The 13,097-nt window shown below is 34.0% G+C and overlaps 2 protein-coding genes across 3 annotated transcripts in view; both read right to left on the reverse strand.

The window, feature by feature from the left end:
• LOC106873138 (histone acetyltransferase KAT8) overlaps positions 1–5,260 on the reverse strand; it is an 86,188-nt gene extending 80,928 nt beyond the window's left edge. Inside the window, exons 1-4 of one of the 2 annotated variants that reach the window (XM_052969537.1) lie at positions 5,054–5,260; positions 2,960–3,034; positions 1,100–1,192; positions 255–436 (exon numbers count right to left, since the gene is read on the reverse strand). In XM_052969537.1, the coding sequence (XP_052825497.1) occupies positions 255–436; positions 1,100–1,192; positions 2,960–3,034; positions 5,054–5,252 (549 nt within the window). In that variant the 5' untranslated portion in view covers positions 5,253–5,260. The remainder of the gene's footprint in view (positions 1–254; positions 437–1,099; positions 1,193–2,959; positions 3,035–5,053) is intronic. The other variant, XM_052969539.1, reaches the window with a different exon arrangement.
• LOC106869388 (fatty acyl-CoA reductase 1) overlaps positions 1–13,097 on the reverse strand; it is a 422,225-nt gene that overhangs the window by 275,163 nt on the left and 133,965 nt on the right. The gene's annotated exons all lie outside the window — the stretch shown is intronic.

Here is a 13,097-nt window from a genome sequence, read left to right on the forward strand (position 1 = left end):
TATATATATATATATATATATATATATATATATATATACACACACACATATATACAGCAGGTTTCTTTTAGTTTCCTTCTACCTAGTCGATCTAAGGGGAAAGAAGACACTTGCCTACGGTGCAAAGACTGAACTGAAACCATGTGGTTGGGAAGCAAATGTCTTAACTACACATCATGCCTTTGTCCCTGAATCAAAATAAAAAGATTGGGTCAGATATAAAATGGAACACCAAAAGATAAATTCCAACTCACTTTCTGGACATGATTTATTTCATCATGTTTACGTTTCTGGTTCCGTGTGATTTTACGGTCAGTACCATCACTAAGATCTGTGAGAGTAATTGATAAATCTTTGCCTTTGTTCTGCTGGTCTTCAAGTTTGGTCTGGAGATCAAATCGATCAACATTAACCCATTCATCCAATCGACGATTAACTGCAAATAGGAATATCATTCCTAGAGTGATACAGCAACAATCAATGGAAATATGTATTAGTTTTAACTACACGTTTTCAAAAGTAATGAAAAATAAAAGTATTCTTAATGCATTCTAGTTTCATTATTTACATAAAAGAAATTTTCAGAGTTCCTCTGACTGAAACAAAACTGTAACCCAAGACATTTTCTAAAAAAACTGAAGCAGTTATGAACCTCTTGTAATATTTAGATCATTTAAATAACTAAAAATCACATGTTTAAATGTTATAAATGCTGTTTAAAAGTTTGAGGTTTTCTTTGTAATAGAATTTATCAAAATTAACAATGACTTTAATAGCTAACATTTGGAAGAACAAGTATCTAACAGATTAGGAACTAAAAACGATAGTATTATGAACAGTTAAAGAAAAGGGATAAAGAAAGGATGACCAAATATGGTCCCTATAAAAGGCAAGTCATCAATAAATGTAGAGATCAAAGAAAGGGAAATATTTTGTCTTCAGATAAAAATAGACCCAACAGAGGAACCAGCTATCTTGAATCAATAGAAGCTTAGTAGATAAAGCAATTAAGGATATGAAGACAGGGAAAGCCCCTGGCCCATCAGGAATCACCAGAGATGCTTAAAATATCTGGCAGAGTAAGATATGGCCAAGTCACCTGTATAGTAAGTCAGGCTGTCCATGAGGGAGTCATACCAAACAATTGGTGTAGCAACATTATAGTCAGCTGCTACAAAGGCAAAGGTGATGCCTGAAACAGAAACAATTACAGAGGCATCAAATTGCTGGAACAGAAGATAGAAGTCACAAAAAGGATCATAGCTCAATTAATTAGGAAGAGAGTTAGTGTAGATGAGATGCAGTTTGGATTTGTGCCAGGTAGAAGCACAACTGATACTATATTCCTGGTTAGGCAATTGCAGAGAAGTATTTAGCCAAAAATAAACCTCTGTACTTGGTTTTTGCTGACACAGAGAAAGCTTTTGACAGGGTACCCCGCTCTCTTATCTGGTGGTCAATGCAGATAGCTATACAAACCATGTACAGGGATATTGTAAGGTGAGGGTTGGCAATGAGTATAGCAATGAATTCAGTGTACAAGTAGGAGTTCACAAAGGATTAGTCCTCAGGCCCATTGTTTACCTTAGTCTTCCAGGCCTTAACAGAGGAATTCAAGAGCAGCTGCTACTGGGAGCTCCGCTACACTGATGACCTTGTTCTTATAGCTGAATCACTACCTGACTTAGAGGGGTTTAGTATTAATTTAGCGAAAATCAAATTCCTAGTAAGTAGGAAAACAGACAAATCACAAATCCCTTCAAAGAAATGGCCTTGCATGATATCTAAGAAGAGTGTTGGTAGAAACTCCATACGTTGTACCCAGTGCAAGCTTTGGACAGATAAGAGGTGTAGTGGTATCAAAGGAAGGTTAACAGAGAAAATAGTCTTCGTGTATGACAAATGTGTAGGTATAGTAAGCACTAAAAATGCACAGACAATACATTCTCTCAAATGCTTGGGGAGAGCATTAGAAGTGGTAGATAACTTCTGTTACCTAGGAAACAAAGTTAGCAGTGGAGGAGGAAGTTCTGAAAGTGTAGTTGCTAGAATAAGAACAGGCTAGGTAAAAGTTCAGAGAGCTTCTACCTTTGTTGGTAACTAAGGGCCTCTCACTCAGAGTGAAAGGCAGATTGTATGATGCTTGTGTATGTACAGTTATGCTACATAGCAGTGAAACATGGGCTTTGACTACAAAGGACTTGCAAAGGCTTGAAAGAAATAAAGCTAGCATGCTCCACTGGATGGGTAATGTCAGTGTGCATGCATGACAGAGTGTAAACGATTCAAGAGGAAAACTGAGTATAAGAGGCATCAGATGTTGTGCACAAGAGAGAAGACTGCGCTGGTTCGGTCATGTGATGTGTATAGATGAGGACAGCCGCATAAAGAAGTGCCAAGCCCTAATTGTGGAGGAAAGCTGTGGAATGGGTAGACCCAGGAAGACATGGGATGAAGTGGTGAGAAAGGATCTTCGTACGCTGGGCCTCGCTAAGGAAATGACAAGGGACCAGGATTTGTGGCAATTTGCTGTAATTGAGAAGATGCATCAAGCTAAGTAAAATTGCTGTCATCCACACATAGTCTTGTCCTTTGCAGGTGCCAGTGCCACATAAAATGCACTCATGTTGGTGCTGCATAAACATACACATGCCAGTGGCACGTAAAAAGCACCCAGTACACTCTGTAAAGTCATTGGCATTAGGAATGGGGATCCAGCCATAAAATCCATGCCACAACAGACAATTAGAGTATGGACAGCTCCCCGGCTGATCAGCTCCATGTCACTGTCCAACCCATGCCAGCATAGAAAATGAACGTTAACTGAGATGATAATGAAGAAACGATTTGATGAAATTTTCAAGTAACATCTCTGTAATTACTTTCATTACTAGTGGCAGAAAAACAAATATTAAAACATCGATAACAATGATCCATGCTACTAAACTATGTAACTTACATCCTTCATAGTGAACATAATATTCATGTCTTCCTGCATTCTCATTGCTTCGAGTTTGAATAATTTCAGCTGCATCTGATATATAAAACGAAACAATAAATAATATTTATACATCTAAAATCAGTTTTATGTGGATAATCAACTGAAGTTCATGTATGATGACTAATCTAAGACTCAATATACAACACATATTAATTATTTTAAAACAAAATGGGCATATAAACACAAGAAACTGAGTACTAAGTTTTTTTTCACTTTCAAGTGTCATTTGGGTCTTAAATCACACTTAGTTTTAAAATGTTTTAATATATATATGTGGATGAGAAGCTTGCTTCCCAACCATGTAATCTTGGGTTCAGTCTCACTGCATGGCACCTTGAGCTTTGTCTTCTACTATAGCCCCAAGCTGATCAAATAGATTTGATAGTTAGAAACTGAAAGAAGCCCATAACACACACACATATATAGACACATATATGTTTGTTTTTGTGTGTACCCTTGTCTAGACATCATGTGATGGTTGTAATTGAGCATCACCATCACACAGATGAGGTTGTTCATTTCCAGTCTTCAATGAAAAATGTGTCTGGCCGTGGGGAAATATCACCTTGCTTGGAAACAGGTGAAGGTTGGCAATAGGAAGTGCATCAACTTGTAGAAAATCTGCCTCAGAAAATTCCATCTGACCCATTCAAGCTTGAAAAAGTGAATATAAAATGATTTTATACATACACACAATAGAGACAGACAAAAGAATGATAAAAAGAGGATTAAAATGAAAGCAGAATAAGGTATTTCAGCTGCTCTGTCTTAACACTGAAATGCTCTCTAAATTTTCTCTGCAAGATATCCATTAAGTTCATTTTTATTACAACCCGTCACTTCAAGGGGGGGAAAAAAACTAATAGGTGGAAGGAAGATAATTTCATTAACCCCAAATCAGCTTTTAAAATCTTGTGAACTACTTTCTATGGGGGGAACTGATACCATGAAATCGTTTTCAAATTTTTGTAGTGACTCAATATCAAATTTCATATTGCTTCTAGAATTAATACTGAAGTACTGAACTAGCCTTACTTCATTCAACACTATTAGCTTCGACTATGACTATCAATCATATCTAAACACGTTAGAGGCGGTTATGTCCCCTTATTACTATCAATGGTTAATATGCTTGAAATGATTCTGAGTAGGGATCAGAAAAGCAAATGAAACATGCAAATATATTAAACAAATAGGTAAAATATATACTAATATTGAAAAATTAATCAACAATATTGAAAAGTATTTCTAAAAATTACCAAATGTTAAAGAGGTTACAACAATACTAACAAACTGATTGTAATATTTTTTTCAATATTTTCTATAGAAAACTAAAATATACTCCTGTATTAGGTTGAACTTTTAGCGTAGCATCAATTTTTGTAATATTGTAAATACGATTTCAAGGGAGCTTATAAATATCACATATCTATATTGTCAACAAACAAAAGGTTAATTTACTTTTTATCTTCCCTCCTTTATTTTTTTTTTACAATAATACCATTAAGACTATACCATTTGAATTGGCTTAAAAAAGGGAGAACGTAACTAAGTTACATGTAATCAGTTTTATGTATAAAACTGACAAAAAATATAGTGATTTAGTCATGCTAAATATATGAAAACAAGCTGAGGGTTAAACATAAAGAAATTGCTAGATTTAAAAGTTAAGGAATCTCGTTCCTGAAGCACATGTTTTCATAACAAATGTATATGGGATATAGTATGACATTTCTAACTCAAAAGATATCATTAATGGAGTAAGGTTATCAATTAAAGAAAAATGTGTAAAAAGTATGAGCAAAGCTATATACAAATGAAGTAACTATAAAATAAGTGTAACATTTCAGAGATAAACGAAAAATAAACGCGGTAAACTACATACAACTCGATTTATAAACTACATTACGAAAATTAAAAGATTTATATTTGCAAATATTGGAAGAATTGATATCTTGTATTGAGAAGACTTAGACTTTAAATGACGAATTATATCTATTAATCTAATAAATTATTTTAATATGGAAAATATTGCGTTATGAAAGACCGTACGCCATGTATTGTCTGGACGCATAACAAGATAATAATCTCCAATTCCAGGATAGACTTCAGATTCATTGTTTTCTTCTTTTTTATCCTCTTCTTTGGGTGGATGCTCCTGCATAATAACCGTATTTTCAGAGCCACTCAGAACTGTACTCTGTGAACTTGAATCTGACATGGAAGGAGTTTTCTTGTCGCAGTCCGCCATTTCTAAGTTACGATATATTATTAAATTATAAGCCAACGTTTCGTAATCTGTTTCCTAAATTTCGAATCTAAAATATAGATTTTTTGAAAATTTTATGCTCTTGAATTTTTTATTGAAACAATTAAACTGAATAATTAGTTAGACTAATTACTTTATTTTAATTTATTCCTTAAAAAATAATTCCTTAAGCGTTTTGCTGAGAGTTTTAGTTGTTAACATATTTAATGCAGGTCATATTAAAAATACAACTAGAAATAAATATGCGTCAAGGAAAACACAGTAACAGTCAATCTATTGGTAATTGTTCAGTTTAGGTATATTAAAAAAGTAAATAAAAATTGAGGGGGAGATAACTAGTATTGGTAATTCAGTTTAGGGATATTAAAAAAGTAAATAAAAATTAAAGGTGAGATAACTAGTAAATAGCAAATCAACATTCTTTTTCTTTCTTTTTCTCAACTTACTGTTAAACAATAAATACTGCAGTAAGGTAACATGGTGAATTACAATTTTCGCACATGTATAAAATCATATTTAGTCGACGCTGTGCCAACCACTGAAAAATCTCGTCTCGTGATTCGGCTAATTGGGTGACATTCCAATATTGATTCACAGTTGACGATTTGAATTTCAGGAACAATGAATTGTAGTCCCGCTGGTCTTCCATGTGCCATTCTGATCAATTCCAAAGTAAATAATATCCAGAGGGATGTCAGGGAATTATTAATCTACAACATGACAAATAAAATCGAAGAAAAGGATTACTTTCACATACATGTGTGTCGACTTGTAAAAGATAAGGAAAAAGAAAAACAAAGATCAAGACACAATCCTTGCTATGGGTGTGGAGGTCTATATTTTAAAAATAACTGTCCATTTAAAAATTTTAAATGTTTTAACTGTCAAAAAATCGGACATAAAAGCTCACATTGCAAAGTAAAGAAAAGGTTGAAAGGAAAACAATTCTGGAAAGGTTTTCTCAACAGAAAATCTAAGTGAGGCTCACAAAAGAAAGTTTGTGTACATAGAAATTAATTATGTGAATGTGAAACTACAGCTACATACAGGCAGTGACATTACAATTATTAACACTGACACAAGTAAAAAAAATAGGAAAGCCTACATTAATGGAAATTTTTTAAATTGAAAAAGGTGTCTCAGGAAAATAATTACATTTTTGGGGTAAAATGATAACTGTGGTTACATTTTGGGGTAAAACCTTGAAAGCAAAAGTTTTTATGTTAAATAATGCAGCAAACTTTTTCAGTACTGACTGGATGGAATTGTTTAATTTATGGGACCTCCCCATAAATCTGTTCTGTAAAACTATAAATGGTTTTTCCTCTAGTAAAAATAAGTTGTTAGAGTAAAAAGTAAAAAATATTTTTTCTGAAGTTCTATCCTATAAATTAAGTCTGTGTACCAAGACAAAGGGATGTTTTCAAACAAAGAAAAACACTATACTAGCATTTAAGCCAAAACAAATGGTACCCTTCGCAGCAACGAAGCAAGTCAATGAAGAACTAGAGAGACTAGAAGAAATTGGAATTATCCAAAAAGTGGAATATTCTAAATGGGTAGCACCAAGAAAAAGAATAATAAAATCAGAGAGTGTGCTGATTTTTCCACTGATTTAAACAAATGTCTTAAAACGTGCTACCATTCACTACCTACTCCAGAGGATATTTTTGCAAAATTAAATGGTCAAAAGATATTTTCTAAATTGGATCTCTCTGATGCATATTTATGAATTAGAGTAGACAATGAATGCTCGAAATACCTAACATTTAACACACATAAAGGACTGTATAAGTACAACAGATTACCATTTGGTTTAAAAGTCGCATCAGCAATTTTTCCAACAGATTATGGAAGCAATGTGAGCAGATGGTGAATTTGAAATTCCATATCTGGATGATATACTCGTTAAAAGTGAATCCAGGGATCAACATGTAGAGCATGTAAAAAATGTATTTGAAAAAATTAAGGATTATGGCTTTACCATGAGTGAAGAAAAGTGTGAAGTTTTCTTACCAGAAATAAGATACTTAGTGCAAATTATTGACAGAAATGGATGATAACCTGACCCACTGAGGACAGACACAATATGCCACTTCTGACTAATATAGTGACCTTACAAGCATTTTTAGAACTGGTAAATTATTACCAAAATTATATCCCAAATATGCATAAGATTGGGGCTCCACTGAATAATTTACTGAAATAGATATGAAATAGAATTGGTTAGAAAATTGCCAAAAAGCATTTAACAAAATTAAAAAAAGTATTAATATCTGATTTATCGTTTAGCTCACTTCAATTCTGTAGCAGAGATTGTTGTAGCTTCAGACACTTCAGATTATGGTATAGGAGCAGTAATGCTACATAAATATAAAGATGGTAACATGAAGGCAGTGGTTCACGCCTCAAGTCCTCTGATAGCAGTAGAGAAAAATTATAGTAAAATCGAACAAGAAGCTGTAGCGATCATTTTTGCCATGAAATATTTCACAGATTTTTGCACAGTAGAAGTTAACAGCTATAGACTGATCACTGACCATTATTATCGATATTTGGGTTGAATAAAAAAAGAATTCTTACCTATACTGCTAATAGGTTACAACGCTGGGCTACGATATTACTAAAACTACGATTTCAAGATGGAGTATACTCCATCCAAGGAATTAGGCCATGCAGATTGTCTATCAAGACTGATTTTGGAAAATGCAGAACCATTTGAAGATATTGTGATTGCCACTTTGCGAGTGGAAAATAAAATTTTAAATGTTTTGTGTAACATCATTCATGAACTGCCAGTTACATTATCAGACATAAAATCAAAATCAGAGAATGATAAATTCATTATAAAAATGAAAGAAATACTGAAGGCTAAAGAAAATATGTGCAACACAAATGCGAACCACTCTCACTGTGACAATGTGCTGGTGTATGCACAAAGAGTCATAGTGCCAGCTGCACTACAAAAGTATTTATTAAAGAAATTTCATATTGGTCACCCAGAGATTTCAAGAATGAAATCACTAATGAGAAGTTATGTATATTGGCCTACGATGGACCGTGACATTGAAGAGTCAGTGAAATCCTGCAACACTTGTGCACTTGCAGCCAAGTCACCATCAGTGAAATTCTAACTGTGGCCTAAAACTGACAGTCCATGGACCAGGCTTCATATAGATTTTGCTGGATCAGTAAATGGTTGTAGTAGATAGTTTTATACTAAGTGCCTAGAAATATGTAGATGTAGGAAACAAACCTTCATGGTAACAATAGAATTTCTTCTTGAACTCTTTGCAAGATATGGTGTCCTGGATATCATAGTATCTGATAACGGTATGCAGTTTACGGCCTATGAGTTTAAAACTTTTTGCTCAATGTACATAACTGAACACATCTGTAATCCACCATACTACCCAAGATCAAACAGGCAAGTGGAACATTTAAAAGATACATTTAAAAGAGCATTAAAGAAATCAAGAAATGAGCTAGTCGATGATGCAGCATTGATGCAATTCTTGAGGATTCAGGCAAGTTGCCCGCAGAACTAATGTTAGCTTGAAAAATAAAGTCAAATTTTTATAAGCTGTTACCAGTAAGAAAAACAAATAGGGAAAACACAAAAAATACAACAAAGTATTTTAATATTGGTGACAAAGTGTTTTCCAAAGTATATGAAATGGAAGAGAAGGGTGGGAAGAGGAAGTAGTAAAAAAACAATTAGGCAAAATGGTGTATGTGATTAGAGGTGAAAAATGGGAACACAAGAGACATTTAAACCAGTTAAAAAATAGATATATGGAAAAATAAAAGAGACACCCATGGAAATGTTCTAAGACACCTTTGATGTTCCAACGCCACATGAAGTCAAACCTAAGCATAGCAGCACAAGAAACAGGAAACAAGAACAGTTGGAAGTAGTGCCTAAACAGAAGAAATATTAAACTTTCCTAGGAAGTAAAACTCAAAGGGGGAGATGTTGTGGCAAAAGTCATTGACACCCCTGTGGGATTGGAAGAATGGACTAACTGAACTCTTATAAAGAATAGTGTATTGGTTGAGATGGCAGAAGTTGAAGGAGTTGTGATAGCAGAAGTTGAAGGAGTTGTTGAGATGGCAGAAGTCAAAGGAGTTGTTGAAAGTTTGTGGAAGTTGTTGAGATCATTTGAGAGTTGTATTTATTGGAGCATCGAGTTTAGCGGAGTAATTTGAAGTATGTCGTGAGAAGACAGTTGTGTCTATTCCTGCTTTGTGAAATCTGTATATCCAGCGTATAGAAGGATATAAAAAAGGGTGAAGAACTTATCCAAAGTTGTTTGCTATTTATGATGTATCATTCCTTTGTACAGCTCAATATAGGAACTGAACTCATTGTAAATTCCTCTTGCAATTTTTACATTATGTTCATAATAAGGATCATTATCAGCAAAATCCTGCAGACCTTCCTCTATAAGCACTGACCCTTTAGCAATAATTTTTGTAGTCAATTCAAGTGTCTCATCTGTATTTTCAGTTCTTTTTCTAACAGCACCAGCTCTTCATAAGATAAACTTTCTCTCTGGAACACTAGCAACTCAATTACATCATTCTCTATGACTTCTTCAAATTCTACATCCTTTGCAAGTGTCACAATATCTTTCTGAATTTGATGCAGACTTTCTACTTGAGGAAAACTTTTAATGTCATGGATAGTCTTGCCATATACTTTTCCAGCCACTTTTCCAAGTTGAAGGTTTCACTTCATCCCATGACTCAGCTATATTATTATCTACAGTAGCCATTATGTTGAATTTCTTCCAGAAATCCCTAACTGTTGATTTATCCTCAATCGCTTTCATAAATTGTATGAAAGCTATTCTCATATGATATGCATTGAGGTTAACCACCATACCTTGATCCATTGGCTGGAGCAAAGAAGTTGTTCTTGACGATATTCTAAACTCACATTATCAGAAAGGTCATCTTAGTTTACTGGGTGGCTCAGTGCACGGTCTAAAAGAAGTAATGCTTTGTTGGACATATGTCTGGCACTGTACTTTTTTCTACTGCAGGACAAAAAATGTTTGTTAACCACTCTTTGAAAAGGCTCTTACTCATCTATACCTTCTTATTTGAATGCCAAATATGAGGTGGATTAAACTTTGTGTAACCCTTGAAAACCCTTAGATTTTCAGAGTGATACACATGTAGAGGTTTTTATTTTATATCACCAGCAGCATTTCCTCCCAAAAGAAGTGTCAGATAAGTCTTAGAAGCTTTAAATCCTGTTATTGATTTAGGCATGTGCTTCCAGAAAAGTGCAGTCTCATCAACATTGCATACTTTGGTGTGTATCACACTTCAAGAGTCATTTTCTTCAACTGCTTAAGATAATTAGTAGCAGCTTCTGTATCAGAACTCAGTTTCAGAAGTCATTTTTATGTTGTACAACAACTTCATATGTTTCTTTCAAACTAGCAAAAGAGGGCTTTTCATTAGAAGTTTCACTGTTTTTTTTGTTTTTCTTTGCAAATTGTAATATAAACTTTTACAATCTTTTTTTAATTACCATTGTGTTTATCTACACGTTATGCTGATTGTATTTCTTAATCTATATACTCAAAAGTTGTTCCATTTTAAGCATTACATTAGATCTATGGAAAAATAGTTCTACATAGTTAATGGGGTGGCTTCTTGAACACTTGACATAATTTTCTCTCTGATGTTATATATTGTTCCTACTGTAGAAGCTACAAGATTTAATGATTTGGCAATATAACTTACTTTTACTTCTGCATCAAGTCTTTTTAAAAGATCAAGTTTAATGTCCAGTGTAATCCCGTTACTGTTCCTTTTTATACTACTGCCTTCAAGTCCATTTGATAGTTTCTTTCCAGATATCTATAACTATAAAAGAGAGTTTGTGTGTGTGTTCCTTATGCATTCCAAAACTGAGGTGCCAATTTTGATGTATGGGGTATCAGATTCAGTACTATTTTGGCTACCAATTAAACTTTATTTTCATTGACATATTTGCATTACAAAACTTTAAAATTATAATGTTTTCCATAAGTCAACTATTGTAAACATTTTATACGACGACGACATCACATTTTCTATATAAGTGTGTACTTTAAAAGACATCCATCATCATGACATACACTTTCACTCACTTCACTCACTCACTCAATCTCTCTCACACACACACGGAAAAGACAGAGACAAGAGAAAGAAACAGAAACAGAAAACAAGTTTCTATAGGAGAAGTTGAAGGATAGATTGTGGGTGAGAGACAGACGCTGATGTTTCATACCCTGTTTATGTTCTACAGTTGAAAGTGAAAAAACAGAGGGGGAAAGCAGGAGAAGGGGACGTTGAGAATCCCAGAACTGAAGTTGTGTCGTACAAATTTTCACATCATTTTCAGGTCATTTTCACTTTCATTCCATGTTTCACGCATGCATAGAATTAGGCATTATCTCTCTCTTTCAATTTCTGATTATAATGTACAGAGACCTCATGCTATCAACAAGTTGCAACTTCCACCGATTAATTGGAATTAAGAAAGATAAGCAAAAATAACTTCCTTCAGTGCACTCACACACACACACACACACAGTTACAGTCCCCCTCCCACCTTATTTCTTACCTCAGTTTACTCACATTTCTATGTTTTCCATACAGGACATTTGCATTTCGCCCCAAAGTGGGTAGCTGGTGGGTGGCTGAGGTAGGGGAAGGGACATTCAGTATTTCTTTCAGAAAAATTAAACTTTCAAAATCAAATTATATTTCCCACATTCATAATCTCGATTTTTCCACGTGGATAGCAAACAAAATTTGAAAAACAGTTAAGAATTAGGAAATCTCGGTGGGGAGCGGGGAAATTATAATTTTGAAAACGTGATTTCTGGACAAAATCATATTAACCACTTTTTTTACTTTTTTTCAAAATTTCATTTTTTTCTAGGTGGAAAAATATGGAGATTAAGAATATGGGGGGAAAAAAATTTTAATTTCAAATTTTTAATGAAAAACTCCAAAATTGATTCACACCCCATCCTGCTGTCAGTTTCCGCATGCATAGATCTATAGTAAAAGAGCAAAAGGACCACGGCATGTGAAGCCCTCACCATGAAACTTGATATGCTAAAAATAAAAGTTAAATGTCCAGAGAACTTTTGTGCTTGTGGGTACACGCACGCAACAATTTCTACAGTTTATCCAAATGAACAGAGAAAGAAGTACACAAAATATATTTTACATATCTGTCATGTACATTGGTTTGTTTTTTCACTTCAAAAGTAAACAATTCTGATAGAAACATTTATTTTGCTGTCAATTTATTGGATTAATCCCCACAAAACACTACAAGTTTAGTCACTGGTTCAGCACCTATGTTTGTGTTCTTCATTCCAAAATAATAAAATCTTTAATATACTTCCAATCCATGTGTATCTGTGTATATATATGTACATGTGGGTGGGGTGACAGCAAAATGATTGCTTCTATCAGAATCATTTACCTTTAAAGCGAAAGAACAATACTGATGTATACGACAGGTATGTCAAATATATTTTGTGTACTTCTTTCTCTGTTCATTTGGATAAGTTGTGGAAACTGTTGCATGTATGCACACCCACAAGCACAAAAATTCTATGGACATTTAGCTGTTATTTATAGCATATCGAGTTTCGTGGTGAGGGCTTCACATGCCATGGTCCTTTTGCTCTTTCACTATAAATCTACACATGCGGAAACTGACAAAACAGCCGTTCATTTTCATTTTTAGACAGGATGGGGTGTGGATCAATTTTGGAGTTTTACATTAAAAATTTGAAATCAAAATTT

Source organism: Octopus bimaculoides, chromosome 7 (genome assembly GCF_001194135.2).
Source record: "Octopus bimaculoides isolate UCB-OBI-ISO-001 chromosome 7, ASM119413v2, whole genome shotgun sequence".
Lineage (NCBI taxonomy): Eukaryota > Metazoa > Mollusca > Cephalopoda > Octopoda > Octopodidae > Octopus > Octopus bimaculoides.